Raw genomic sequence first — 27,665 nt, 5'->3', positions numbered from 1 at the left:
ACACCCCAGGATTATCCTGAAATGTATGGAAAGCAAATGGATAAAGAGAAATAAAATAAATGATCACATGAGAGGTACACAATGAAGTGACAGAATAAACACATCATGAAGAAGTTTACCTTCAACACACATAAACCAAATAATTCAATATCCAAACCCTAGTCACAAAATGAGATTGTGGACAATTAACTACAAATGAATGAGTTGGAGGAGGGGTGTTGCAATAAAAATGCCAATTAGCAGTGAAACCAAGATCTACAATAGACTTGAATAAATTTAAACTTGTTAAGTAGCTGTTAATTTGTCACTATTTTAAGTTTTCCTTCACATTTCCCACTGAGCTTTCTATTTTCATCATGGAATAATTCTATGCCTGTAGTGGTTATGAAATTCATAACCAGATTCACAGTATTTAGGTTGGCAGAGAGAGGCTGGGATTCAGTGATGGAAATGAAGAACAATTTAAGAAAAAAATTCCAAGATTTCTTGTGTTTACCATGTGGCAACTCGTTTAACAAGTATAAAATAATCTACTAGTACACAGTAGAGACGGTTGACCATATAATCAGTCAATAAGCAGCAATCTGTCTTTCCATCTCCTTCCAGCCCCCTCAATTCCAAAAATAAATACAGCTGAACCATAAGCCACAGAATTTCTTCAAAAATAAAAATAAAAGAAACATAAAAGAACAGTAAACGCTGGACATGGTAAATCCCATGCAAGTCAAATTTAAGAAAACAGTAACACCGTTCAGGTACCTAGAGGGGGCTCCGGTGATATACCAATGCTTTGCAAAAGAGCCTCTGTCTCTCTGCGTTTGCGATCCAGATCAGAGTCATCCTGAACAGGTTCTTTCTTTTGCTGCATATCAGCCTAAAAAGAGTAGATGCCAGTAAGAAAAGTTAATAACAGAACTAAGTATATGCTTTTCCTGGCTTAAACTGAAAGTGGTAAATGCGTGGCAGTGAAGACCAAGCAAAAGCCATAAATAGATATAATCATGTGTATAAAGGATGAAAAAACACTGCAACTGCTCCACTTAATAATTACTAACCCGGTGCTTTCTCTTTTGTTTGAAGGTTTTTTTTCCCCTGCTTTTATCGCATGGTATGAAAGTTTCTCTCACTCAGTTTTGAAAGAAACCATCAGAGTTAAGTATTTCTGGCTGGGATAATATGGATTATTCTTTTTTTTAATTCTGTTTGCCTTTTTCAACCCCATTGTCCCTTCTGGGAAGACATACTATCTATCAATTCTTGATGAGTGCGTGTTTATAATATTCACGCCCCATGTTGGAATTACAAAAACAAAGAATTACTGGGATCTAACTAAAAAATAAAACTAGTTCTGAAATCTGTAACTGTAAAATACACTCTGTATCAGCAATCTAAGTTTACCATGGTTTAAAATAAACCATGCTACAATATTTATTGAGGCATGTGAGCAATATTGATATCTAAGTGTTGTAACTTAATTCTGATTTTCACAGGCTTCCATTAAATATATTAACTCAAGGGAGAAAATTATCTTGTAGAAAAATATAGAATAAAAAAAATCATTCAGAAGAAGTTTCCCAAATTCTGTCAAACAAACACAGGGCTTCATATAGACAGATCCTATGTCTGGTTCGTGTTTTCTATAGGATAGGAACAACAAAATACAGGTTAAAGAAGGTCATCGGTGGGATTCTGGGCTAATTAAACATTCAGGTCTTTTCTATTTCCTAACACAGTTAATTACTTACTTAAGGCATTTATCCCACATCTGAAACATGGTAACATCCTGCTTCATGATAAAGCTTTGAGAGTTTACAAAAGTGAAGCTATCTTAAGGTTGTCAAAGCCAATTATCCAGTTACCAAACACACCCTCCTCCCGAGGGGCAAGTTGGGTACCCTAACAGGTATATTATCTGCTTCAAGGGTAGCCGGGTACATTTCAAAGCACCAAAGCATAATTTACATCTTGGCATCTGAAGCAGAAGAAGTCCATGCAACTTTTACTTCCAGATGACAACCTACACAATGATTATAAGCAAAATGCATCTCTGCACATAATGCTGGGCTCGACACTTTTGTTATTATTCATCTCAGGCTTAAAATGCTCTCATATTTGAAGTCTATCTGTCATTTGAGGAAAAACTGTCATTGTGGGGGTTGATGAAGGCTAATGAGAGCACTAGAGGCTTTCTGGCACTCTCACCTAGCCCAAAATTCTGAAATGACAGTTTAATCTCTATCCGTGAAGATAGCAAAGTTCACATTCTTTTCCAATTTTAACATTTAAACTTATTGAAGAAAGTTCCAAAGTGTATGCGCACAACAGAGGCAAAGATAGAACTAAAATAGGAAGGAGGGCCTTGCAGAGTGAGGATCTATATCAACAGTCACATATCAGAAAGTTAAAAAAAGGAAGGAGGAAATCAAACAAAAGGGAATTACCATAGAAGTTACTGAAATGCAAATGGAAAAACTAAGATAAGCAAAATCCATCTTAGGAAGCCAGTATGAAACAATATGATTTTACAGTGGAGAGTTTAGCCATCACTGGACTTTCAGCTTTACTGAGAGCAGATATGTGTTTATTTTGTTCACCACTATATCCTCACAGTAAAGCTGAGAGGTTAAGTGTCTAACTTGAGCTCCGGTCATTAGCTCTCAGTTCAAGAGTTTGAACCTCATGTCAGGCTCTGTGCTGACAGCTCAGAGCCTGGAGCCTGCTTCGGATTCTGTGTCTCCCTCGCTGCCCCTACCCCACTCGTGTTCTGTCTGTCTCTCTCTCTCAAAATTTAACATTAAAATTTTTTTTAACGTATTGAATAAATGAACAATTATCTCCCTTTGGTAATTGTAATTCTATAACTATAGAATCTCAGAATTCTACATCCTTCCTCCAACTGCACTCTGTTCAGCAAGCGTCTTTACAACAGCACTGTTAGGAGTCCTCTAAACTTTCAGTGACCCAGTGTTCATAACAGAGTCATTGCTATATCCTAGCAACAAAAAGAGTCATTAACCTTTCCTCATTCTTTTAACAAAAACATAGTGAAGGACAACAGAGTGTCAATGGTAATGAGACAAGGAGGTTCTAATGGAGCTTAAATAGAGTGAACCGAAGAAGATCTGCCTAATCCTTTCCTTTCCAATAAACTTAGAGTATATTATCTAAAACTTTCTGTCATGTATGTCCTATGCAGAAAGGCACAGATTTTTTTAAAACTTATTCTTTAAGCATTAAACATTTAAGAAACACACTAGAGGGCATGTCACACATCAGCATGCATAACCATACACTGTGCAAAAACAGCACACCTGAACTCCTCCTCCAAAATTTCATTCCTTTTCATACAGGTGCCTCTACAACTCATTCTCTGCCTTCCACCTTCTTTAATTCTTAAGGAAGAAGGCAATATAGTGACATATATTAGTAAGGACAAATGTCCATCTAGATGTAACAAAAGTTTAAGAAAGCTATCGGCACTCAAAGGTGACAAGGAAAATGCAAACTTAGGTAACTGGGGCTTATTAGAAATAAAGGCAATTCCTATCTGTTACCAATTAGTACCTTAAACTAAACAGAGTGATACTACATCCAAGGCAGTTAGTTATACCAAGTGCTCTAGTCACGAAACTTTTGATTTTCTCCATGTAATTACTGTAGAATCCTAATATATTTTAATGACTCAATAGGAGTGATTTTGCAGTGCTAGCAATTAAAAAATGTGCTAGGTGTCTTTCCCAGAAAACGATATTTCTGTTTGCAAAGAGTAATCACAGCTGAGACCCAGGGAGGAAAATCAAAGAAAGCAAATTTGTCAGCTGAGAACTGTCAGTCACTTTTTCAAAGACAGCTCCATAGTTATTAGAAGAACAAGTGAGGACAGGCCAGGAAACCTCTGTCCGTCCTACCTTACAGCAATCCAGCAGAAGGTCAAGGACAGGACGAAACTTCAGGGTGGCCCCATTAAGGACACCTCATTGCATTAAAGCCAATTTTTCATGAAGTTGGGACTGAATCTGAAATGGTGGCCACTATATTTATTTTGAAATCAGATTTCATCCATAATACCACAACCAAGAAAACAGTTGACATCCAAAGAAGCACAGAGTGGTAATTTTATACATGTATAGCTTTCTGGATTCTGTGGAGATAATCAACCTAGGTGGTCCTAACTCACACCAGTTTTCAGTCCTGGTAAAAAAATAGTCACTCAGATTGGCATTAAGAAGCATTTTGTTTCCTTTTTATTCTAAATTTGTGTCATTTAAAATATAAGCTTAAATAAAGTTAAAAATCAAGCCTATAAGTTAAGGCTATTGCTAACACTCTACAAACACCACAAAAACTAGACAATCTTAAAACTCAGGAGTCAGTGACAGTTGACTGGGGCATCCCATAGACTCAAGATCAGAATTTCCAAGGATATTTGCAGGAAAGAATTCCAGATGTTTGGAAAAGGTGTCTGTGACCAGCATCTCAGACTAGTGCTAACTAGTTGCTGTGTTCACTCACGCACTCAATCATTCTTTGTTTAACCCTTTATTGAAGTCCTGCTAGGTGGCAGGATCTGTGCTAGACATTCACTTGAAAAACACCAGCCCTGTCCTCAAAAGCCTGTCCTCTCTTAGGAGAGAAAGACGAGTGAAGATGCAAACATACTGCTTTGTGCTAACTGGTTTGATGAGGTCAAGGATAGGGGCTGGACTAACTAGTCATGGTGGGAGAAAGGTATAAGAGAAGGTTTTCTGGAGGAAGTGATGTTTGAGGTGAGAACTGAAAGACAGGTAGTTAACAGTCAGGAGAAGGACAATAGAGAGAAGTAGGAGAATGGTACAAGCAGTAAGTAAATATTCACAAACTCCCTGTCAAGAGAGAGTGTGGCCCATACGGGATATGTAAGTAGCTGAGACTGGCCAGAATGTGGATTTAAGGAGAAAGAAGATGGGGGAGAAAAGAAAGTGCTGTCTTGTCCATCCAGGATCTGATGACCACTATAAGTTGGAGAAGGGGTAGTAAAAGAATGACCCCAGGTTTCTGTTTAGGGCCACGGGCTGGAAGAGGGGATCCTTCCTGAGACTGGAGATAAGGGCGGCTACCCTTAAGGCTTTGACTTCTGGGGCCCAGTATCCTCATTTGAAAATTCCAGGTTTCTTGCAGCTACAAAATGCTATAATTCCAGGAAACTGGAAGACTTGAATTATAAGATCCGTCCAATAACAGTATTTTTGGAAAACGGCCTCATCAGCAGGATCCTGATAAATGTATGTAGCCAACCGTATGGGGTTGCATTCTCCTATTCTGGTTGCCAATCTCAAGAGCAGAATAACCACTGCTTCTTACTGACCAGTTCCTCTGTGCCTTATGTTCTCCTTACATCCTCACAGAACTCTGTGAGGTAGGCACCAATATTTTCCCCATTTTACACAAGGGAGAACAAGGTCAGAAGGGTCTCATACTCACTCAAGGCCATTCTGTGAAGGGCAGAGCCAGGTTTCCCAGCCACATCACCTCAAAAGCCTTGGGGCAAAATCACTGAATTTTCCCGCTTCTGTCTTACGGCAAAGTCTGCTCAGACAAACCAACTCATCACAGTCTACAAAAGTTACTCTGACCCAATTAAGGAAAGATCTTTTGCAGGGGGAAACGGGTTGCCGAGGAACAAGACAGGTTTTAAGGATGGTGTCATCCAATAAATCGCAAAGTCTGGCCCTGGTCGGACCTTTCGAATCAAAACCTTTGAGATGGAGAGTGAGGGCTCTGTACTGCCACGGGAGCCCATGGAGCAAGGTCAGGATATGACAGGCTTAACCCTGTGGAAACAAGGAAACTAAGACCGTTGCTTTAATTCCAGGCCCAGAAAATACAGAGCCCAGGTGTACCACACTCCCTACCACCTGCCACTGGCAACCTCCTAGGGCTCCATCTGCTGTGTAACGGGCCAAATCCCCATCGGGCAAAGCTGCCGGGTACAGAAACAGAAAGGATGGCCTGTTTCGATCAGCCTTGTTTGCCTGCAATTCCCCGTGCGCCCCCCCCCCCCCATGGGTGAAGTGACAAAGACGAGGCAGACAGCATAATTTGGAACCGGATTTCCCATACCACATCACATTTTGTAGTAATTCTATGAAATCCAAGTTGAATGTTAGAATGTCAGTTTAAAAGGAAACTGGTTATTAGTAAAGGATAACAGGTGCTGTAAAACTATAGTAAGTGTTGACATTTGAAGGAAAGGAAGCATAATAACCTAATGCCTTTTTTGGCTTTGCCTGGAAATGAATAGCCATTCCTTGTCAACTCTCACCTCTACTTCACTCAGACTGCATACATAATAGCAAAGATCACCAAGAGAAAAACATTATGTGCACTGTCAAGGACAAATAAGACTGTGGCATCAATCAAAGTGTAATGGAACGGGAGAGATGTGAGCTGGCAGGAGGCTAAAACACAATTGCAATTATGTTTTACTTTGTTGGGAAATAATTGTTACAAATCTGTTACCTTGGTCTCCCACCCTTATAGTATGAAACAGAGCCTATCTAGATTGTAAGGCATCAAAAGACATTTTCTTTTTCCTTACAGAAAGACTCCAAGTATGGGACAGCTCTGGTTTCTAAACACACGAGTGTATCACACATAAAGTTTCCTTCTCAGAAAACTATTCCAAACCACCTTTGGCATCTGGTTTCTGTACAAGATGTGGGCTATTTCTACATGACCGCAACAAATTGGAGAATTAAAAATAAATTATTTGTTGGATTGAGCTAGGAGAAGAAAACATGACATGACAGCAACGCACTGAACTGGGAATCCAGAGCCCTGGATTCTGGGTGTGGCAGACAGAAAGTGATATTTCATCTCTGGGTTTCTGCTACTTTGTGGGCGTAACAAGGGGTGTCAGTAGAAAGCCTCTAAAATCTCTTCTAGTTTCAAAATGTCATAATTCTATGTCCATGGAGCAGAGTCTACTACCATACTACCTACCCTCTCCCCAAGAGGGGGACATACTGCTTTCCCTCTATCAGACCTAGGATCCTTGTTTATGCTGAAAAACACACATCCCTTAGGAAACCATGGAGATCCATTGGCATCATTTTTCTATTGTTCTCCTAAAATGTTCTGGCTAGTAGTTTGTGTGTGTGTGTGTGTGTGTGTGTGTGTGTGTGTGTGTGTTTTAATGTTTGTTTATTTTTGAGAGAAAGAGCTTGCAAGCAGGGGAGGGGCAGACAGAGAGGGACACAGAGGATCCAAAGCAGGCTCCGCACTGTCAGCACAGAGCCTAATGCGAGGCTCGAACTCACGAACTGTGTGATCATGACCAGAGCTGAAGTCAGACATTCAACCAACTGAGCCAGCCAGGCACCCCAGGCTAGTAGTTTTGCAAAATTTTTTTCTTAAAACTAACACATATTGGGGCTTCTGGGTTGTTCAGTCGGTTGAGTGTCTGACCCTTGATTTTGGCTCAATTCATGATCCCACGGCCTGTGGGATCAAGACCCTCATCAGGCTCCATGCTGAGCATGGAGCCTGCTTAAGATTCTTTCTCTTGGGGTGCCTGGGTGTCTCAGTGAGTTGGGCATCCGACTTTGGCTCCGGTCATGATCTCTCAGTTCATGAGTTTGAGCCCTGCATCGGGCTCTGTGCTGACAGCTCAGAGCCTGGAGCCTGTTTTGGGTCTGAATCTCCCTTTTTCTCTCTGCCCTTCCCCCGTTCATGCACGAGCATGCTCTCCCGCTCTCTCTGTCTCTCAAAACTAGACTTAAAAAAAAAGATTCCCTCTAAAATATAAATAAATAAATAAATAGATAGATAGATAAATAAATAAATAAATAATTCTTTTTAAGAGCCCTAACACATATTAAACACTTACCAGAGCCTGGGTACTACCAAGTGCTTTACAAGATTAACTCTTTTAATTCTCACAACCCCACAAAAAATATATATTAGTATTCCTATTTTAAGGATAGGAAACCAAGATACAGAAAGGTTAAGAAATTTCTAACAATAGAGATTTCACGGACCACTTTCAGGTGCTATTCAAGTCTAAGGTGAACCTAGGGCTTGGAGACCTCTGGACCATAGGTGGTGCTTGGCCAGGACACAGCAGGTGACAATGGTCTCGTTACTCTGCGTATGCAGATACCCATTCATTTTATTCAGAGATCCTAGAAGGATTCTTCTAGAGCATCCTCTTAATCATTTGACCAGTCCCTTAGAATCAAGTGATTTTCCTTTTTCCCTGCAACACCCCAATACCCAGTATTTACCTCTTTCTTTTTCCTCTCTTCTTCCTTCCGTTTCTTCTCTTCTCTTATCTGTGCTAAGCGCTGTTTTTTGCGCTCTAGCTCGGCTTTTAAGTCACTTTTGTCAGACATGTTGGTTTCCTTGGAGGAAAAGAAAAAAATGTGAATATATAAAAATAACTTTTCTGTATTATCATTGCAAAAATCATTCAAAAGCTTGAAAATGTGACTTTTTGACCACAACAGGTTGTATTACGTAGCCTATGTCGAAGAATCAAAGAAACAAATGAAGTTAGATCTGGTCTCATGCTATGTAAATATCTTCCTTTTTATGTATTCATAAATATTTGAAGAAATACAATGGTATAATCTGTTCTGGTCTGAAGAATAATAGCAACTTCAGAATAAGCAAGACACTTTCTGTGCAAGTTTCTTAACAAATAAACAACAAATAAGTAAATATGTAAATAAATAAATAAATAAATAAATAAGAGAGTCAAAAAAGAACTTTCACCATGACTTCCAATTTAGACGACAATGCACCAATTCATCCCCACACTGAGGAAAGAACATAGGCTGTCATAAACCCTTAGAGATGTGCCCTGCTCAAATTTCTATGGACTCAGTAAACATTCCTCCACTGAGCCTGGGCACATAGATTTCATTTTGCCTAGCATTATATGCATCAGGGAAGACAGCCACTAAAGACCTAACATGTTAATCTTCTTTTTCTGTAAAACTCCTCCCAAACTGTCACAATTAATTTTGTCTCCAGTACAATCCTATCTCTATAAAACGTTCATCTGCATACTGAACACAATAGTGCTTATCCTGGCACTTTCCCTTTCCAAAGCAAAAGATGTCTATGAACACATGAAATAGTAGGTAACACCATGGCAAGTTCTTGGGAAAATTTATCTGAATGAAATTTAATTTCTACGTTAGTGGGCATGGTGATGCCAATGGTGATGATGCCAGAAATATTTGCAAATACAATAAGTTCGGAGAATACTGTCACCAGTTACCAATGATTAAATTTGCCTGTTTCATGCTCTCAATCGGAAACTAAGAAAATGGAAACACTGAGAAATGAAGAACCCCCTTCTGACCCAAATTCCAAAAATAAAGCAAAAAAACAAAAAAAAAATCCAAAATGTCATGAATATTAATTTACATATTATTTATATGCAGCTATGATGAATATATAATGAATCCCTAAGTAGATGACAGAGGAATGAAAGGCAAAAAAGAAGCAAAGAATACAAAAGAATGAAATATCCTCAAACTTCCTGTCACTGCCTTTAGAAGGTAATCAAGAAGCTGCAGTTACCCTAAGACACACTTCCCCAAAAATACTCATAGTTGTAAAATGCACTTTACTGTACATATTCCTTCTGGTTCATGGTGTAATGGCAAAGAATTGTGAAATAATAGCAATAATAATCACAATAATTAATCTTTGTAATCAATTCATGAACACACCCTATCTTCATTTTTCAACAAATATCATCAAATAATTAATCTTTGCCAGGCATGGTCTAAGGCATCAGAGTACAAAGATGAGGAAAATCAGATTCTCCCCTTCAAAGAGTGCATAACTGCACTTTGTAGGCATGTGGGATGGCCGGAGATGTTCTCTGAGATACTGGCCTGTGGGTTTCTGAGTGCCAAACATTTATTTGTTATCACATTTAATCATAACAATCCAAGGAGACCAGCGTTGTTATTAATACCTTGCTTGCATTTCAGATAATGGAGGCTCAGCAAGACCTAAGAATGCATAGTCAGTACATGGCAGCGGCTAAATTCAAGCGTGCCCATGCTCTGAACTACTCCACTCTGCTGACCCCAACGTACAAGTTAGGCAGAATGCAGAGCAAAAGAATAATTAAGATCTACTAGAATGAGCAAGCATATGCTTTGAGGAGGAGAGGAAATGTAAGGTGGATATCAAATGAGGTCAGAAACTAGCAAAGAAGGGAAGATACCGATATGCAAAGACCTATAGAATGGGAACCAGCAGGCTAAGAGATGTGGATGAATCCAAGCCAAGAAATATAAACTTTAGTTGGTAAGAATGTATTTGTGGTGGCAACAGGTAAAGCCTTTGGAAGACAGAAGAGTTCCATTTGGTATAATGAGAGATGGGAAATCACAGCAGCTTTTTGAAGGGGAAAGTGACCAAGTAAAAATGGAATCTGCTTAAGCCTACTCTTGTCCCTGCCTGGAAAACAGATAGGAGCAGAAACTAGAAATCAAGCAAGCTGCCTAGAGGCTGGTGATCTACCTGGATCGATTGCACCTGCATGAGGATGGTGGGTGGATGTAGAGACCTAATGTAAGGAATGTGGGCAGATGAAAGCATGCTAAGAAGGAAGAAGTAACTCTTGATAGCCTTTAGATATGGAAGCAAAAGAGAAAGACTCAGACACAATTCAACTTTGAGAAAGCAAGGAGGATAGCAGCGAAGCTGGAAAGAGAAGGCAGGAAAGAAATAATGAAAAAACTTGTAGTATGTTGTGATTTTGGTGTCAATGGGATTTCTGGGCAGAAAGAATGCATAGATACTATAGATGGGATGAGAAGCTGGATGGGGACCGGAGCTGTGGAACAGAATTCTGAGTCATCCACCTACGAAGTTTAAAGCTGAATCACAAATTCAAAGTCCTACAGGAGCCAGGCAGATAACATGAGGACACAAAGCAGTGATTAAGACCAGGCAGAGAGGAAATAACCTGCCTGAAGAAGAAAGCTCTATCCAGCTCCATGGTTGACATGGAAAAATATGAATCAAAGCAGTTAGATCTTCTGATTTCTTTTTAAGAGAAACCATGGAACTGACAAAAATCAGGTTTATCACTAAAATATCATTTGCCAATAATTTTCAACACCAGTGGGCAAAATTCCTGGCAGGAGAAAATACGACCCTAATTCCAGAAGCCATCTGTGAAATTACATATACTCTTCCTTCTCCCATGGGGACCAATCAGATTTATGTTTTTGACATTTTTTTGGCCGTCAGAAATGAAATGTCCAATCAAAAAGATCACTATTAAAGCAATAATTGTGTCATTCTGAACACAGCCAGTGGAAACTACTTAGAATTTTCTCCCACACATTTCCCCAGTTGCAACTGGACTTCTTCTAGTCCACCAAAAGGGCCTGCCACAAATTCAGCTATATACTATGGTCATTAAGGAGCAAACTATGTAATAAGAATATCCTATATTTGTTGTGATTTTCTGGTTGACCTTCATTCATGAGCAGGAAGTAAGGTGTATATTTAGTACATTTCTGCAAAAAGCAAAGTTCTTCTTACAACTGATAAACGTGTATTGACCATGCTGGTAATTTAAGTTGGTGTTACCAGCCGCACAGCCAACATTTTTAAAATAAACAACAAAAACGCCAACGGAACTTTTAAAAAGTATTAGGTAGTGGTGTTTCAAGTAACACACTTTTTAAAGGTCGTAGAGACACAATGGCAAAAGATAGCTATAGAGTATCTTCCACTTACTGATTTTTTGGATCTACTCCAAAATAGACATTTTGCACCAACACCAAGTAGAATAAGAAATCTCAAGAGAACACCTCATAAAGGGTTTGGGAAGTATACATTAGAGTAAATGAATGGCCCTTTACACACAGTAAAAAGGCTGCAATCGTGGCACTAAATGCAGTGTCAGCACTAAACTCCCCAGGCTTTCCCGGGGGGCTTGCCACTCCGACTCACTAAATCTCCCTGCACATCAAGCAAAGCAAATTGAGGAGCAAAGCATGGGGGACATGAGTTATAGAGCTTCCTGTGGCTAATGTAGGTCATTGCAAAGGCAATTCTGATGCTCTCAGTTTAAGAAAATAAGAGTCAGAGCTACCCGCTGCTAATTATTGCTCACCTACTTCACACACACACACACACACACACACACACACACAGCTGGTCTCTTTCATTTAAAAATTAAAAAAGGGGTCAGGAGAGAAATCACACCCACCTCTGGGTGTAAGTCTGTTCATCAACCTACTCTGCCACCAACCAGCCAACTACAGTTTACCTCTCCCTTGTCTTAGGAACAATTACAGCTCAGCCTCGCCCACTCCATCCATTCCAGGGTCAGATGATGTACTTTTATGATGCCTGCTCAGCTCTCCTCAGAGCAGAGTCCCATATTCCAAATTTGTTTTCTGTTGGTGACATTCCTCTTACCCACACTCTCTTACAACCTACCTTCACTTACCCAACTCTCACTTTTTACCTCCTCCCACCCTGGCATCTTAGCCCATGCTCTCCTACAAATTCTCCAGATTTACTACTGCTGAATACAACCCCACTTCATCTCTTTTCTTTCTTTTCTTGTCCCCCAAGTTACCCACCCCTCAACAAGAGATATCCAAAAGTTCAAATCAGCTACTCCATGTCCTCTGGGCTCCATACACTAATCCCAAACACTTATTATTATTTTTTTTTTCAAATTTCAGTTCTCTACTTCTGATTCCCCCCCTTTTTTTTAAAGGCAGAACATTATTATATTTCAACACACAACTTCTGTACAACCAAAATTAAAACATCACAGTAAGATGTTGGAGACAAAACACGGCATTTCATTTACAATGCATGGCGAATGGTTAACATTCCTTAGTCATAAATAATCTCTTACAAACCAGTAACAAAGACACTAATATTCCAAGGGAAATGAAAAAAAAAAAAAACAACACAGAGGAAAATGAAATAACAAATGACTATTAAGGTTTAAGGACATATGAAGATAATTGAACTGAACAATAACAGAATAAAAGCAACTTCTTTGTAGTATCACATTGACCAAGATTAAAACATTGACATCTAATGTTTGCACAGTTTTAGAAAAAAAAACAAAAAAAACACTGGGAGACAAGATTGATGAGGACAGTCTATACAATTGGGGGAAAATCTCTACTTTTGACTCAAAATATAAATTTTGGATATGATTAATTCCAATGAAGTGGATATACTAGGACTATTTCAACAAATTATTTGGAGAAATTCAAAATAATTTACATATAAGCATGTTCACTGCACAGAAAATTTGTAGCTAATGGATTTCTCTTTTTATCCCTGGTTCAACCTTTATTCCCTTGCTTCACTATAACTCATCTCCACCCATCCTCCCAAATGTCTCAGTTCTTATAACTTTTGCTTCAGTCCATCTCTGAGCCCAGTAAAAGGCCATTTGATCTCAGTTAAATGAATCAATATAAGAAAAGAACTTAGAATCATGCCTAACAAATATTAAACACCCAAGAAAATTGTTTTTCCTCTTCCTCCTCTTCCTTCTCTACTTCTTCCTTTCCTTCTCTTCCCCTTTTTATATTATTATTATTATAATCATCATCATTATTATTATCATTACTATTACTATTACTGTTTTCTACCATGCCAACCCTTTCCCCCATCACTAAGTCCACCTTAATTCAATAACCAAAGTCATCATTCAAAGTTCACTGCAATCATTTAAAAAATATTACAGTGAGAAATACATTAAAGGTATATAGCACGTTACTGATTTAGTAGCAATATAATCAGAGTAAGAAAACCCAATCTGTGATCCAAGAGAGTCTAAGGCACTTCAGAGCAAATAGAAGGAGCTTCTCAATCTAATGGATTATAAAATGGAAGTTATGTGGTTAAAGAGATGTTACTCAAATAAAAATATTGTAAAAAATTAAATGCAGTCATTTAATTTAGTAATAGTAAAATTCTTCTCAATTTTTCAGTTGAACACAGGAATTACATATCAAGCTGTCCCAAGTAGACATCCTCCCGTATCTCACCCACTTCCGCCCAGAGGATGGAGAGGCACATGGAGAAATGGTTTCTTCTCTAACGAAGAAGTTAGTTGCAGGGAGGGTTAATCCTGCCATTCCATTATAGAAATGGCTCATGATCCTAAGTCTCAGTGGAGGAAGAAATGGGGAGAGAAAAGAAGGAGGAAAATGTATGAGAGAAAAACATGGACACTGAGGAAGGAAGAAACAACACAAGTCATTTTCACACTGGCCCTTGTCTTTCCAGTTAACCTTGCATTTCCTTCACACTTCTTAAGTCCACACACATCCATAAAGAAAAGAAAGTTTTCAGTGTTTCTTGAATGCAATGAGACCTATAGCCTACATTTTCATTTTTGCATGTACCATCATGGGATGGTCGGGTCCTGTTTAGAACCAAGTATCTAACAGAGGAGAAGCAAAGGGTTTAGCTCTGTTTACACAGCTGCCAAGTAATAGACTCTCCCAAGGCTCAGCGTTTGAACAATATAGACTTCTATTTCCTTTTGGTTGTCTACGTTGGCAGCAGTTTGAGATTCCATTTCTAATGCTGGCATATGCAAATGTATTTTTAAGCTTAAAGTCAGAATCCTAGGAGGTTTAAATCATTGCCCAGCTGTGGCCAGACTCATTGAAAAAAATATCCAGAAACAAGTTCTCTTTTTCTGCCTGAAAACAATTGCTCTTGTCAGCTCTTTACTATGAGCTATTGAACTTTTCATCTGCCACTAGGTATGCATAAGAAATTTGATCTTTCCCAACCTTGTTTCACCTGCCTGGCTTTTCATAAAATGCAGCTGACTTCTCCCAACTGGATAGGTGGACAAGGGATGATACAGACCACAACCATTTGTCCATTTATACAGTGATATCTTGCCTTCTATAAAAGGAGGGTTATAGAAGTCTCAAGAGGGATTTGGCTGGTGAAAGACATGAGAGGGTTATTTGCTAAATTTTTACAGCCAACAGGACAATGTGAAAACAAAACTTTTTTTTTTTCAGTTAATATTCTTTTTGTAATGTGAGCTTGGTCGCAACAAGGTACACCTCTTCATCAGGAGTTAAGTCTAGAATATTTTCTGAGACTTGTTCCCTCATCCAGGTTGGGTTTTTTTGTTTTTTGTTTTTTGGGTTTTTTTGGAATTTACTGTCAAATTGGTTTCCATACAACACTCAGCGCTCATCCCAAAAGGTGCCCTCCTCAATACCCATCACCCACCCTCCCCTCCCTCCCACCCCCCATCAACCCTCAGTTTGTTCTCAGACAAAACTTTTAATAAAATCCATCTCATAGTCGGAAGTTGCCCGGGTATGGTCTACTCATACTGTTAGATGAGCAGTTTTTAAACGTTTTGCTTTCAGCATCCCTTGATACTCTTAGTTCTCAGTGACCCCAAAGAGCCTTTGTTTATGTGGGTTACATCTATCAACATTAACCATGTTAAAAATTAAAACCAATAAAACTTTAAATATCTAATAATTCATTTTAAAATAACTATAAACTTGTTACTAATATAAAATTTTTATGGAAAAAATAGCCATACTTCCCAAGGCAAAAAAACAAATAGTAAGAAGAGTGCAATTCCTTTACATTTTCACTTATTTCTTTAATATCTAGCTTAATAGAAGTCAACTGGATTCTTACAGCTGCGTCTGCTTCCAGTCTGTTGTGATATGCTATTTTAATTGTGAAGAAAATCTGGTCTCACATAAATATGTATTCCAAAAAGGAAGAGTATTTAAATAGCCTCTTAAGGTAATTGTGGACATTCTTCGATATTACACCAAAATTCAACAGATGTCAGTTTCCTAATGTTCTGTTGCAATGTAATTATGAAATGACATCAATTGATGAGCTTTTTGCACTCTTTTTGCACATTAAAATCTATTGGTCTATCTTAAACTTTGAATGAACCTTTGACCCATGTATGATTTTATAACATTATGCACTGGTTATCTAGAAAATTATTTAGAAAAGTATGCAGACTTCTCAAATGTTGATACATGTCACTCTCCAAAATCCAAAAATCAAACTTGGCAATATCACTACCAAACTCTTAGGAAAACTCTTTAGGTATGGTAAAGCTGATATAAATTTTCCAAAATTCTGATTTTTGCTGCAAATCTTAAATTTTGTCATTAGCAGCAAATATTGTCAATTCTGACAAGATCATGCCACTCTCATTGATTTTTGAGAAAATTTCTGCCAAAAACCCAACTCTGAATAATCCTAGTTTGTCTGTGAATTGTACTTTCAAGTAAAAAACAAAAACAAAAACAGTGTTTCATGAAAAAAGGCAGGTAGTTTGGCTCACAACTCAAACTACTGCACAAATCCTATCTCGAGACAACCACCGAACTTTGGTAGGCAGCAAAAGTTGTTCCCATTTGTCACACAGTAAAGACATGTGCTCAAGGGTAGAGATTTAACATAACATTTTTTTTTTTTTTCTGCTTCATGAAGGACATTCTTAAGTGAAACAGGGTTGGTTGGTTGGTTGGTTGGTTGGTTGGTTGGTTTAAACTGCAAGTGTGTGGCAGTGAAGGTTGATGCCAGTACTGGTCTAGTTTGGTGCCACTGTCTCAATTCCTGCTAAGTATCAGCAGTGTCACCCACCATTGCTTTCACACCATCACTGCAAATGCCAATCTGGTGAAAAAGAAAATAAAAATAACATTTTGTGAAAATTGTCTTGACCTTACAGGTTTCTGAAAACATCTTAGGATCTCCAGAGATCCTCAGACCACACTTTGCCTTACCTGCTTCTTATAAGGTGGAGTTGATTCTAAAGCCTATAGAGACTGAACGAAATTTTGCTGTTGATATAAATAACCTAAACAGAAGGGTTTGAGTTCTTTCTTCTGCAGAAAAGAAAAAGTGAAAGACACAATAGTAGAATCACTGAGAACAGAATATTTCAGATTAGAGTCAAGGAACTATAATGATTTGGAAATACCTGGAAGATCTAAGACCTGTGGATATAGCATACGGAAAAGTAGAATTACAGAAAGAGTAAGGTCTTGAAGGAAAGATTCCATAAAACTATATGTGAAAGACTTGCTTAAACCAGAAAATAGGTAAGGAAGAAAAACTGAGATGACTTCTCTCACTGCTCATTCTCCTTCTCCCCTCACTACACACACACAAAAAATTAATGGAGCTCACTCAGCCTTGCTATGAAGTAAACTAAACTAGTGGCTAATAAAATGCAGACTTCTATGTTGTGAAAAAAGTGTTTAATTCTTTTGTTCTTTTAATTTTTCCATTTTAATAATTACAATTATACATGTTTGTTTCAAGACAAGAACATCAAACATTATACAATCCAGTACCAATATTTTACCCATAAATAGGGAAAGCGAGATGCAGAAATCTAAGCTCACCACCATTAAACGGACAAGTCAGAACTGGAAACACCAGATCTCCTTATTCTTGAATACTTTCGCCAAATAATGCTTCCTTTTCAGTGTTTACTTAAGATTTTACTCATTTGAATCAAAAGGAAGAGCTTCTTAAACAAAAGGCTTTTATGGTGGATCTTGATCTGTTTATATCCAGTCCAATCTTGTGGTCGCTCTCTACCACCACCTGGTGGCAGAAAGTGTAAATTGCATGGGAGAGCTGACAACACGAGAAAAGGCTTCACCGTTGAAATTGCCAAACACACCACCGCAGCCAATACTGGGTAGTTCAAGACTCCAAGAGTTTCATCCACAGACGAAAGATCTATATATGTCAGTAGAGAACTACTGTTTTTGAGGAGGGGAAAAATTTTAGTCCATGAGTCTATGGACTCATCTATGTTGATTTTTCTGGGGTCCTCTTAATTTTACTCACACTGGGTTAATTCTTGACTAGGAAATCAAGCGATACTGCTAAATTAAGCCTTTCATATCTCTCTTGCTGGATTTGTGAGCTATATTTAAGATTGTTGTGTCTGCATATCATCTCTAGTCCCGCTTGCACTGTTTCATGATTCTGAGCTACCCAAGTCGTACTGCTAAAGCTGTAAATCAAGCATTGGCAATTGCAGCACATTAAACAGAAGAGACTCTCAAGCACTCAGCACAGAAGCCCATTATGCTAGAGAGAAAAATCAATCCATAGGGTATCTGCCCTCTCATCTAGTTAACAGAGTAGAGATGAGAGCCCTTAGAAAGTAAAGGCCTCAAAAGCCGTTGTCATCTTTGCCAGAAAGTTCTGGAAAATTTTGAGTTATTTCTGACCCCAACAGTGCATCCCACCAATTTAGAGACTCAACAAGCTTCTCTTTGTTAAAAGAATTGTTCCTCAATTAAGGGAATCAGTCATTCGTATCTTAGAGTATCTTAGAGGAACTATCAGACAATATCAAGAGTCCTTAGGAAATGAGCATCTCAAGTAGCATCCTTGAAAGAGTATAAAACTGAAGATGGAACAGTTTGGACAATGAGAGGGCAGTATTTTGGCTCTGTGGCCCTAAGAATTAGGACAGAAAAGGAACCAGAAAATAGAAGAAAGGAGACAAGAGCCCTCTGGGGAATAATACCACAAGGGAAACTAGAACAAATTAAGAAGTGAGACCTTGAACAAAGAATCCTATAGAAGTACCTAACCTCAGGTCAAAATAGATGGGAACAATGCACCACCTGCCCAGGCCACATATCAGGTAAAGAAGCCAAGTAAATAAGGGTTCCATCACTATATATAATATGAGATCATGTATCTGGGCTCCTGGAAGTTCAAAAGCACTTCAGAGCAAACAGAAAGGAGCTTCTCTACCTAAATAGGCACTCTCGAGGAGTATGTGAAAAAGGGCGACTTCTCCACAGACCATGATGCACAGTGGCTCCTCAGCCTTATATTGCACACCTAATGGACATCCAATAAATACCTGCTGTCATATAAATGGTTAAAGACGGCCCCTATGTTATTCACTTATTGACATTATGCTAGGACCATCAGTTCAAAGCCCTCTAGCACCAAACACAAATTCTTACACATTCAGTTGCTTTAAATACAACTCAGATAAGCTTGTATTAGCCATTTAGACCCCACCTGCTTTACATATCCCACAAAACTACACCCAATACTTGCCAGCTATAGATAAAACAACCCCCGGAGACTCCCACCTGGCTATGGAACAGCATCACCTAGTGGGTGGTGGTGCCAACCTGCAGTGTCCGGGTCTCCTGCTGTGCAGGATGTCCCTTCTCATGCAATACTATCCAAGTACCACCCACTAAAATGCGTTGTGCAATGCTGCCACCTCATGGTCCTGTCTTCCCCTTGATCAGCCCTGAAATCCTCAAACTCACCACAAAGCCACAGCCAATTTTCACCGTGCCTTCCAAATTCATCACCTAATATTTCCAAACCTGCCCTTGTCTACCCATGTCCATTCATGCTGCCCAATACCAGTCTTTACCTGGCTCATCTGACAACCACGATGCTCTTCTAACTGATCTTCCTGTCTCCGTGCTAACCTTACTCCCTGATGACTTCCACATCCTCCACACTGCACTAGGGTGATCTTCCTGTCACTCAAGTCCAATGAGCTCACTCCCTTACCTAAAACACTTCGACGACTTCCTTCTAGATGCAAAACATGTCCCAACTCCTTACCATGTGCAGAAAATGCCCTTTTTGCCCATCCCTCTCTCCATATATCCCTCTACTTCCTAGTTCACACTTTCCTGTATCGAGCTGTTTCCTTCCTCTGTACCTTTGCAAATTCCAGAAATGCTCTTCCCATCATTCATTACCTGGTGATTCCTATTCATCTTTCTCAGCTCAATCACATTCTCTCTAGAAAGGCCTCCTAGGGCTTTAAGGCTGGGCCAACCACTCCACCATGAGCACCCAGTACATGGTCTGCTGGAGCATGTGCCTCCCTGCCTATGTTCTGTTTGTGTGATTCTCTCCTCCTGTTACACTGAAAGCTCCACGAAGGGAAGGGCCATGTCTCGTCTATCTCCATACTTCTGGTGCCTGGCAATGAGTGCTCCTGAACTGCTAAATAACCATTAGACAGGAATGAGAAATCTGTGATTTCACTATCAGGAATTTCCTGATTGTCAATAAATTGTGTCAGTGCATTATGCTTTTAAATCACCGAACTCAGAAGTTCTTCCTTATAACACAACCAAATTCTAGTCCCATGGAAAGGGGGTGGGAATTGATTTTTCACCCACTAGTACAAATGTGCTACCAAGACATGATCCTAATGTTGCCTAATCCACTGAACTATCTTTTCCTAAATCACTACCATTATATGCCCATTGATGTAAGTTTTTCCTGTCTGGTTTACAATTTGAATCTCAGGTGTCTGACTCTAGAAGGATTATTTAGCAAAATCCATTCTATTTATAATTGGCAGCCTCTATTGTTTATCTTAACCAACAAATTCAAAAAATCTGGAATCTATTGCTTAGAATACCTTGAGGATAAATAGTCATACTGACAGTTGAGCATTCTTTTGTAAAGTGATGTAAAAATATCAGTGCTCTAGAACAGAGCCATATATTGTACTAGAAGCTGTTTCTCTGAGTTGCAAAGATGGTCAGTAAGCATGTCTAAAAATAAACAACTCTCAAGTAACCTGTGAGGCTGATCTTTAAAATAATTGACAACAAGCAAATCTTCAGACATGACCAGCTTTGGCTTTGACTCTGCTGTCTCCATAAAAGGGCCAGATTTTCCACGCAGCAAAGTTAAATCAGCACTGGCCAGTCGGCCTGCCTAAAATGGGCACTCTAGCCTGATAGAAGACACTGGTAAGTTCAAGCCACCCAGATGTTCTTGCACCTTACAAATAAGGGCAAATTTAAACTATCATACCAAAAGAAATACAATCAGGATATATTAATAAAAATAAGGGGAAGAAGAGTTTTAATGCTTAAATCATGCAGTCAGAGTAGATTTTCTCAAAGTAACTCAACAATATAAACGTTCGGAAAGTCAACCTGTTTTAATCTTCTAAAAATACAAGCTATTAAGGTATCTCGACCTCTTAAAACCAATTAATTCAATACCCTCCCAAATTAACTACGAAATACTGGTGAATTTGTAATTAAGCCTGCCTAATTTTAAAACCCATCGATCCCTGCTGATGTTATGTCGAGCAGAGGAACACTCCTCAGAAGAGGGACTCAAATCAACACCTCTGACATGTGCAAAGCCAGGATACCCTAGTGTCTGGAGCATGTGCTCTTAACTGCTGCATATGCCTGTGCTTTTAGGTTTTCCTCATCCTCCCTTGCTCCACTCTACTGGCCCTGGCATCTCTACTGGTTCATTCTTTCTCCTTTGTGTTCTTTCCTTGCTGAAGCCACCCACTTTATGTCAGCAGATTTTCTCCTCATGTTTGTTCTACAGGCGATAAAGAGTAAGAAAGCTGAGAAAAAACACAAAGCTACTAAAGATCCCACAAATCCATGTAGTCAGTGGTACTACTGTGCTCACAGGACACAGGGAGAAGGTTCCTCGGAGAGGGTGACATAACAAAGTGTCACAGAGGAAGATGAGACCTGAGGACAGCAGAAGAGCAGTGTTTCCCAGGCAGAGGGAAGCAGAGACAAAGAAGGAGAGGTAGAAACAAGAATGGCCAGTCTGTGGGACAAGTAATTTGATATGGATGGAACACTGAATACAAAAGGTAGAGGAAATTGAGGGCGGAAATGCAGCCAGATAGCAGATCCCAAAGGTTGAGTGACCAGCCACCCCAGTTTGCCAGGAAGTGAGGGGGTTCTCTGAATGCAAGACCTGCAGTGCTAAAACCAGGAACCCCCAGGCAAACCTGGACAAGTTGGTCACCCTACAGCCAAAGGGTTGCTATGCCATCCTTTCGGGAGGTCTGAACTTCTCTGAGGCAGCAGGGAAACATGGAAGGATTTAAACAAGTACAAGACCAGGTATTTCATTCCTAGCTTGCAATACACACAAGAGCCTTTTTAGACATGGGTTGCAACTCACTGGTGAGTTACAAAATCAAGTCAGCTGGCAGGTACAGGGAGCAGTTTTACACGGTAAGGGAAACTACTGTTTCATCGAACTTGTTTTGACATACATATACTCACTTTTAGGTCTGAATATTATTTATTATTGTTAGTTGCAGTTAAAGGCATTTGAGATATATTGAACTACATCAATTTTAAAAATGGCAGATTTTAAATTATAAAGTATTCTCTACCTTTGTCCATTCTCAGCCAACATTTAGCATGACAGGACACCCATAGATCATGATGATATTTGTACAGGACACTCGAGTATGCAGAGAAAGCTTTTCACCATCACAAGAGACTGACTTGGGCTCTGCCTATCCTGAGAGCCAAGAGATTAATATCCAAGTACACATGGAACCTGTAGTCCATTTGCAGAGCACGGGTGGGAAAGCCTACCATAGAATGACCAAAGCAAGCTCAGCTCTATTTGTTTAAATCTACCAGAGAAAGAAAGTGGAAACAAAAAAAATCTATCCCTGGATACTTCAAGGCACAAGCACATCAAGACAAATTATACTTAGAAAGATTAACTCGCTTTTCCAGTTACCCATGAATGTCCATAAGAGTGTGGAAAATCAATACTGCCAGAAATGCAGGACCATGACATATTTCCTGCAGACGTGTCAGCATAAATGCCGAATGACCCTAGGATTTGGGAGTTTGCTATTTGTCCCATCAGCACAACTTTTATATTCCTTTTAGAAAGCAAATACCCATCTGAAAAGCTTAGCTGCAAAATCCCAAGCCTGGCCCTGCACACAGCATTCTGTATGTGAAGACAGAACTTGGTGGTATGAGGCAGTCAGTGTTCACAACAGATTTCTCAACCAGTCCTAAAAGGCTTAAACCTTTCTGATATTCATGTGTATTTTTTACTTCAAGACTTAAAAAAAAATTTTAGCTAGAGTCACTTTCAACCATCTGTCTCTTTGAGTGAAAATAGGATGCAGGCTTGTATGTATTGGCTTTTGAAGAAAACCAATTTGGCAGAAAGAATTAAAGAGAAAGAAGAATTATATCTCAATTTTCAAGACCACACTAAGGCGTAACAAAATATCCAATGTAAGTAGTAACTTACAGGGACACACCTATCTCCTTTTCTACCCATTAAGCTGTCCCCAATCCTGACCATTCTTGATTGAACATCACTCAGATTAGATCTGTGTCACCCGGTCTTAGCCTTGGGAAGTGGCAGAGTTGAGACATATGAGTGACTGTCCCAATTTGAGTAGCATTACATGTGATGGGAGATGATGATAGCAGGTACACTCCAAGAATTTGGAAATAATGGAAATATGGCTTGATCACTGTCTGAGAGTTCAACTAGAGTTTATCTTAAAACACAGGACATCACCCAAGTTAGAACCATAATGACAGTACCAAAACATCACAGCTAGGGATGGCAAAATGTAATGGAGAACCACCACATAATTAGTAGTGAACAACAATAAAAACTGTTATAATTAAAGGAAAATGTATTTGAAATGATAGGAAAATAGGTGTGATTTTTTTTCAGGTTTTCCGTAGTATGTCCAGGGAAAAGGACATGCTTCTCCGGTCGGTTGACAAAATTGCTTCTGTGCATCCATCAGGAGGCTCAGTACAGTTGCATCAGGACACCATCTTGAAACATCAGCTATGACAACTGCTCCCCATGCTCTGGTTCCATGTACATCCAACCTTCAGTCTTCCACACTTCAGTTCAGTGCAACTCCTCAGTCAGCCTTCCAGTTAACTCAGGCCAAACACCTTGGAGCCATCCTTCATATCTCTGTCAAATCCCATATCCGAACCATCAGCAAATGATTCAAGCTCTACTTTCCAAACCCTTCCACAATCAGCCTGATTTCACCACCTCCCCTGCCATCACCCTGTCCAAAGCACCAACATCTCTCATCCTTATTATTGAAAAAGCCTCTGAAATGGTCTCCTACCTCCTACCCTTGCTCCCTCTGCCTTGCAGTGTATTCTCAGCTACAACAGTAATTCTTCAAAACACAAGCCAAATCATGTCACTTCCTTGAATAAAGCTTGCCAATGGCTCCCATGTCAGCGTAAAAGCCAAAGTCCTACAACACTCTCCATGGCCCGACACGAACCAGCCTCATTACCTTTCAGATCTCATTTCCAGAGAGGTTGTTGCTATTCCTCAAATACATCAGGTACACTCCCACCTCAGGGACTTCACATTTGCTAGTTCCTCTGCCTGATACTAAAGTCTCTGAACAACTGGCTTCTTCAAAATATAAGTCAAATTTCACCTTCTTGAGGCCTTACTTGATGACCCTCTTCAAAAGAGTAAACTATTCCCCTCATTGCATCTGAATTCTCAAGTCTTTTCTACTGTCTTATTTTTCTTCACTATGTGTATTACCACCTAACATATTCTATACCACAGTTAATTAAGTATCCTTCATTGTTTGTGCCTTCCCCCAGAATTTAAGTTCCAATGAAGGCAGAGATTTTGTCTGTATTGTCACTGATGTATTGCCAATACTTAGAATAGTGAAAGGTAGAGACTTCATAATAAATATTTGTTGAATGAAGGAACAAAATTGGCTTCGAAAATGTGTCTGCTTGAGCTCCTTCCTCTCCTCCCAGCCTCATTCTCTGTAAAGTGTCAAAGCTCCATTGGCTTTGAGATTCTCCTAGGTTTGCTCAGCACCCTCCTTCTCAACCCTTTTGCCGTGATCCGGTAACTTTAATTGCCATATGATTGCCACACCTAGAGTCTGCCTCCCTTCCCCAGTTCTTTTGAATGTATTACATGATTGGGTCTCTGGACCAAGCATCCAGGATTACCCTTAATACTCTTTGGCTAGTACTGTCCCAACCATGCCCAGGTTGGGTACCAAGGACCTAAGAACCTGAGTTCTCAGATTTCAGATCACTGACCTATAAGCGAGGGCACTGTGATCCTAACATGGGAAGTTAGGTTTCTCTTGCCAGTCATTAAGTGGACAATTTATATTTGTTGCCTAATATATAGTCTATACTTGCACTGGGTTGTGTGAATTCGTCACTAGACTGCTCAAGAATTTTGGCTACATAAGAACACTCTAATATCTAGACCCTCAGAACTAAAATTCCAGACCTGAATCCTGACTGTGTGTATAGCTGACTGCTGACTGGCCCTGATGGTGGCTCCATCTCTGCAGCTGCAGTGCAACAGCTAACTTGCAGGTAAGAGTGTTGATGCCCAAGAGTGTCGCCTGCTCGTCGTGTTCTTAGCACAGGAGCATGAACCTACATGCATATGCACATACAGCCACCTGACCCCAAAACCCTTGGCAAATCAGAGCACGTTTTCTCCCCACCTGTCTGGTCCCTGCACAGTGACCCTCTATAGGAAAAAGCGGAGGGTGGAGGGGAAGAATGGGATGGTTTTCCTGATGGAAGGAGATGTGAGAATACTTTGGTTATCTGGGCAAGGTTCCCCAGAGACAGAAGCACACTAATCAACAAAATGTTCTAATTTACTGGGGCACCTAGGTGGCTCAGTCAGTTAAGCGTCCAATTTTGGCTCAGGTCCTGATCTCGCAGTTTGAGTTCGAGCCCCGCATCTGGCTCTGTTCTGACAGCTCAGAGCCTGGAGCCTGCTTCAGATTCTGTGACTTCCTCTCTCTGCCCCTCTCCTGCTCTCTCTCTCTCTCAAAAATAAACATTAAAAATTTTTTTTAAATGTTCTAATTTACTAAGAGCCAAGAAGTCCAAGTAGCTGGCTCCTGGATGCTAAATGTATCTTTATGTTAATGTAATTTAATGAATACTCACTGAGCCCCAGTGAAGCAACGCACCATCCTGGATGCTGTCAGGCTTACACAAATGATTGACTTACATTTATCGCAAAAAGCTTATTACACGTGAAGGGGAACAGAACATCTCACCCCAAAATATGCCTTTTTGGCATAAGGATTATATGAAGCGCGTTACTTTTAAGAAGCAGCAGATACAGAAGAAGCTCTAAAAACCTAGTAGAAATTACCCTTTTGTAAGAGACACTTCAATTTATAAGGAAAGTTTGCATTTGTGAGGGTTCTCCCTCTCTGCAGGAAGAAGAGGACAATTCAGTCTCTAGGAACTATTATCAGTGAAGAAAGCATGGACTTAAATCTGTATAACACGCTTATTCTTGGTGACCTCCCATACCTGACTCCCCACCCTCAACATCTTTTGCCTTTAACTGGAAATGGTACTTAAGGTGGTGGCTTAATCCATTTTGGAGAGTTACTCAGTTTTCCAGGGTCTCTCCCATATATACAGGAGGTATACAAGTTATTACAATTGTTTTGTTTTCCTCCTGTTAATCTGTCTTTTATTAGCAGCAGAGGAGGGAGGGGGTGGAGGGAAGGTTCTCAGCCAAGAAGAACCTAGAAGCGTAGAAAGAAAATTATGTTTCTTTCCCCACATATAGTAGGATCTGAAAAGGGCAGTTCCACTGCTAGGGACAGTGGGCTAAGTGCGTAATAAAGGTTTAAAGCACAAGGAGGGCATGTAGGAAGTAGAGCAGAGTGAGTGAAGGAGGGGCCATGAGAACCAGACAGGGAAACATGGGTAGGATGCGAACTGGGGAAGCATTTCCAGAGGAAGGAGATGAGCATGAGAAAAATGACAGCCACAGGAGGTAGCAGTCTGAGCTTCGGGGAATGGCAAACAGTTTCATTCGACTATAGGCTAAGGTCAAATGGGTTCAAGGTGGCAGGGGTGCAATGAGGGACAAGCAGGAAAGGTTTGTGCTGGGTGTTACATTCTCAGGTGATAACTGAGATCAATTCTTTCTGCTCTTTGGTCCTGCCTCCCTTCAGAATCAAGTTATCTATTTTAAAACCTGCAAGGGTCTTGGAAAAAAAATCAAACATTTCCATGTGAAGCCAATCCAATCTATTCAAATGTGTTAAGCAATGCAAACAACTAGAATTAACACTTCCCTTCCATATCACACCTTTACTGTATATGATGAAAAAGTGAGAAATCAAGTGCTCAAAATAGACACTTTAGCATTTGTGATAAGCTCTTTGCATAAGATAAGCATTAGGGTGGGGACTCTACCCCGCCCCCAACCCCAGTAGGCTCCTAGTTTGCTTTTCTTCTTGCTGTAAAAAGAAAATGGTAGTTGGGGACTTCTGTCATATGCCTTTGAAATGATATATTTTCTAGCCTCTGCTGCTAGCAGGATAGAGCCAATCCTGAATATTATCAGGGCACATTAAGAGATTACTCAATGAACAAATACATGAACAAATGAAAGAGTGAGCCCTCAACTGCAAGATCATGTGGCCAGTTTGGAATGAAGCTGGATGCAAACATTTTGTGTTTGTTTTTAATGGTTGTCATAAGCTGTTAAATTTCCTTCCACCCGCCCTGACACTGCTATGGCATTCCCAGTGTCTGGCAGGAGTTTAAGGAATGTTTAACTGAATGAAAGAATGAATGATTGAATGTTACAACTTGAACAATTCCATGGGGAAGAAAGTAGACACGGATTGTCACATTTATTTTTCCAGTTTGGCATCTGCCCTCTTATTTATGCTGCCCCAAGTGAATGGCAAAACCTGGCCAGAGATAAGAGTGATGCAAAGCTCTCTCTAGTACATAAAATCACAGGTTCTTAAATCCGGAGAAAAAATAACATGGAGATTA

General features: G+C 39.7%; 1 protein-coding gene across 3 annotated transcripts in view; it reads right to left on the bottom strand.

The window, feature by feature from the left end:
- The window catches only part of DYNC1I1 (dynein cytoplasmic 1 intermediate chain 1), a 314,065-nt gene that overhangs the window by 274,391 nt on the left and 12,009 nt on the right, over positions 1 to 27,665 (bottom strand). For all 3 annotated transcript variants that reach the window (XM_060632523.3, XM_060632522.3, XM_060632525.3), the window contains 2 exons: positions 8,265 to 8,381; positions 760 to 874 (listed from right to left, as the gene is read on the bottom strand). In XM_060632523.3, coding sequence (XP_060488506.1) covers positions 760 to 874; positions 8,265 to 8,372 — 223 coding nt within the window. In that variant the 5' untranslated portion in view covers positions 8,373 to 8,381. Of the gene's footprint in view, positions 1 to 759; positions 875 to 8,264; positions 8,382 to 27,665 lie in introns of those variants that run through there.

This window comes from Panthera onca, chromosome A2 (genome assembly GCF_046562875.1).
Source record: "Panthera onca isolate mPanOnc1 chromosome A2, mPanOnc1 haplotype 2, whole genome shotgun sequence".
In the NCBI taxonomy this organism is placed as follows: domain Eukaryota; kingdom Metazoa; phylum Chordata; class Mammalia; order Carnivora; family Felidae; genus Panthera; species Panthera onca.
The sequence above is the reverse complement of the archived record's forward strand: the minus strand, read 5'-3'. Positions and strand labels throughout refer to the sequence as shown.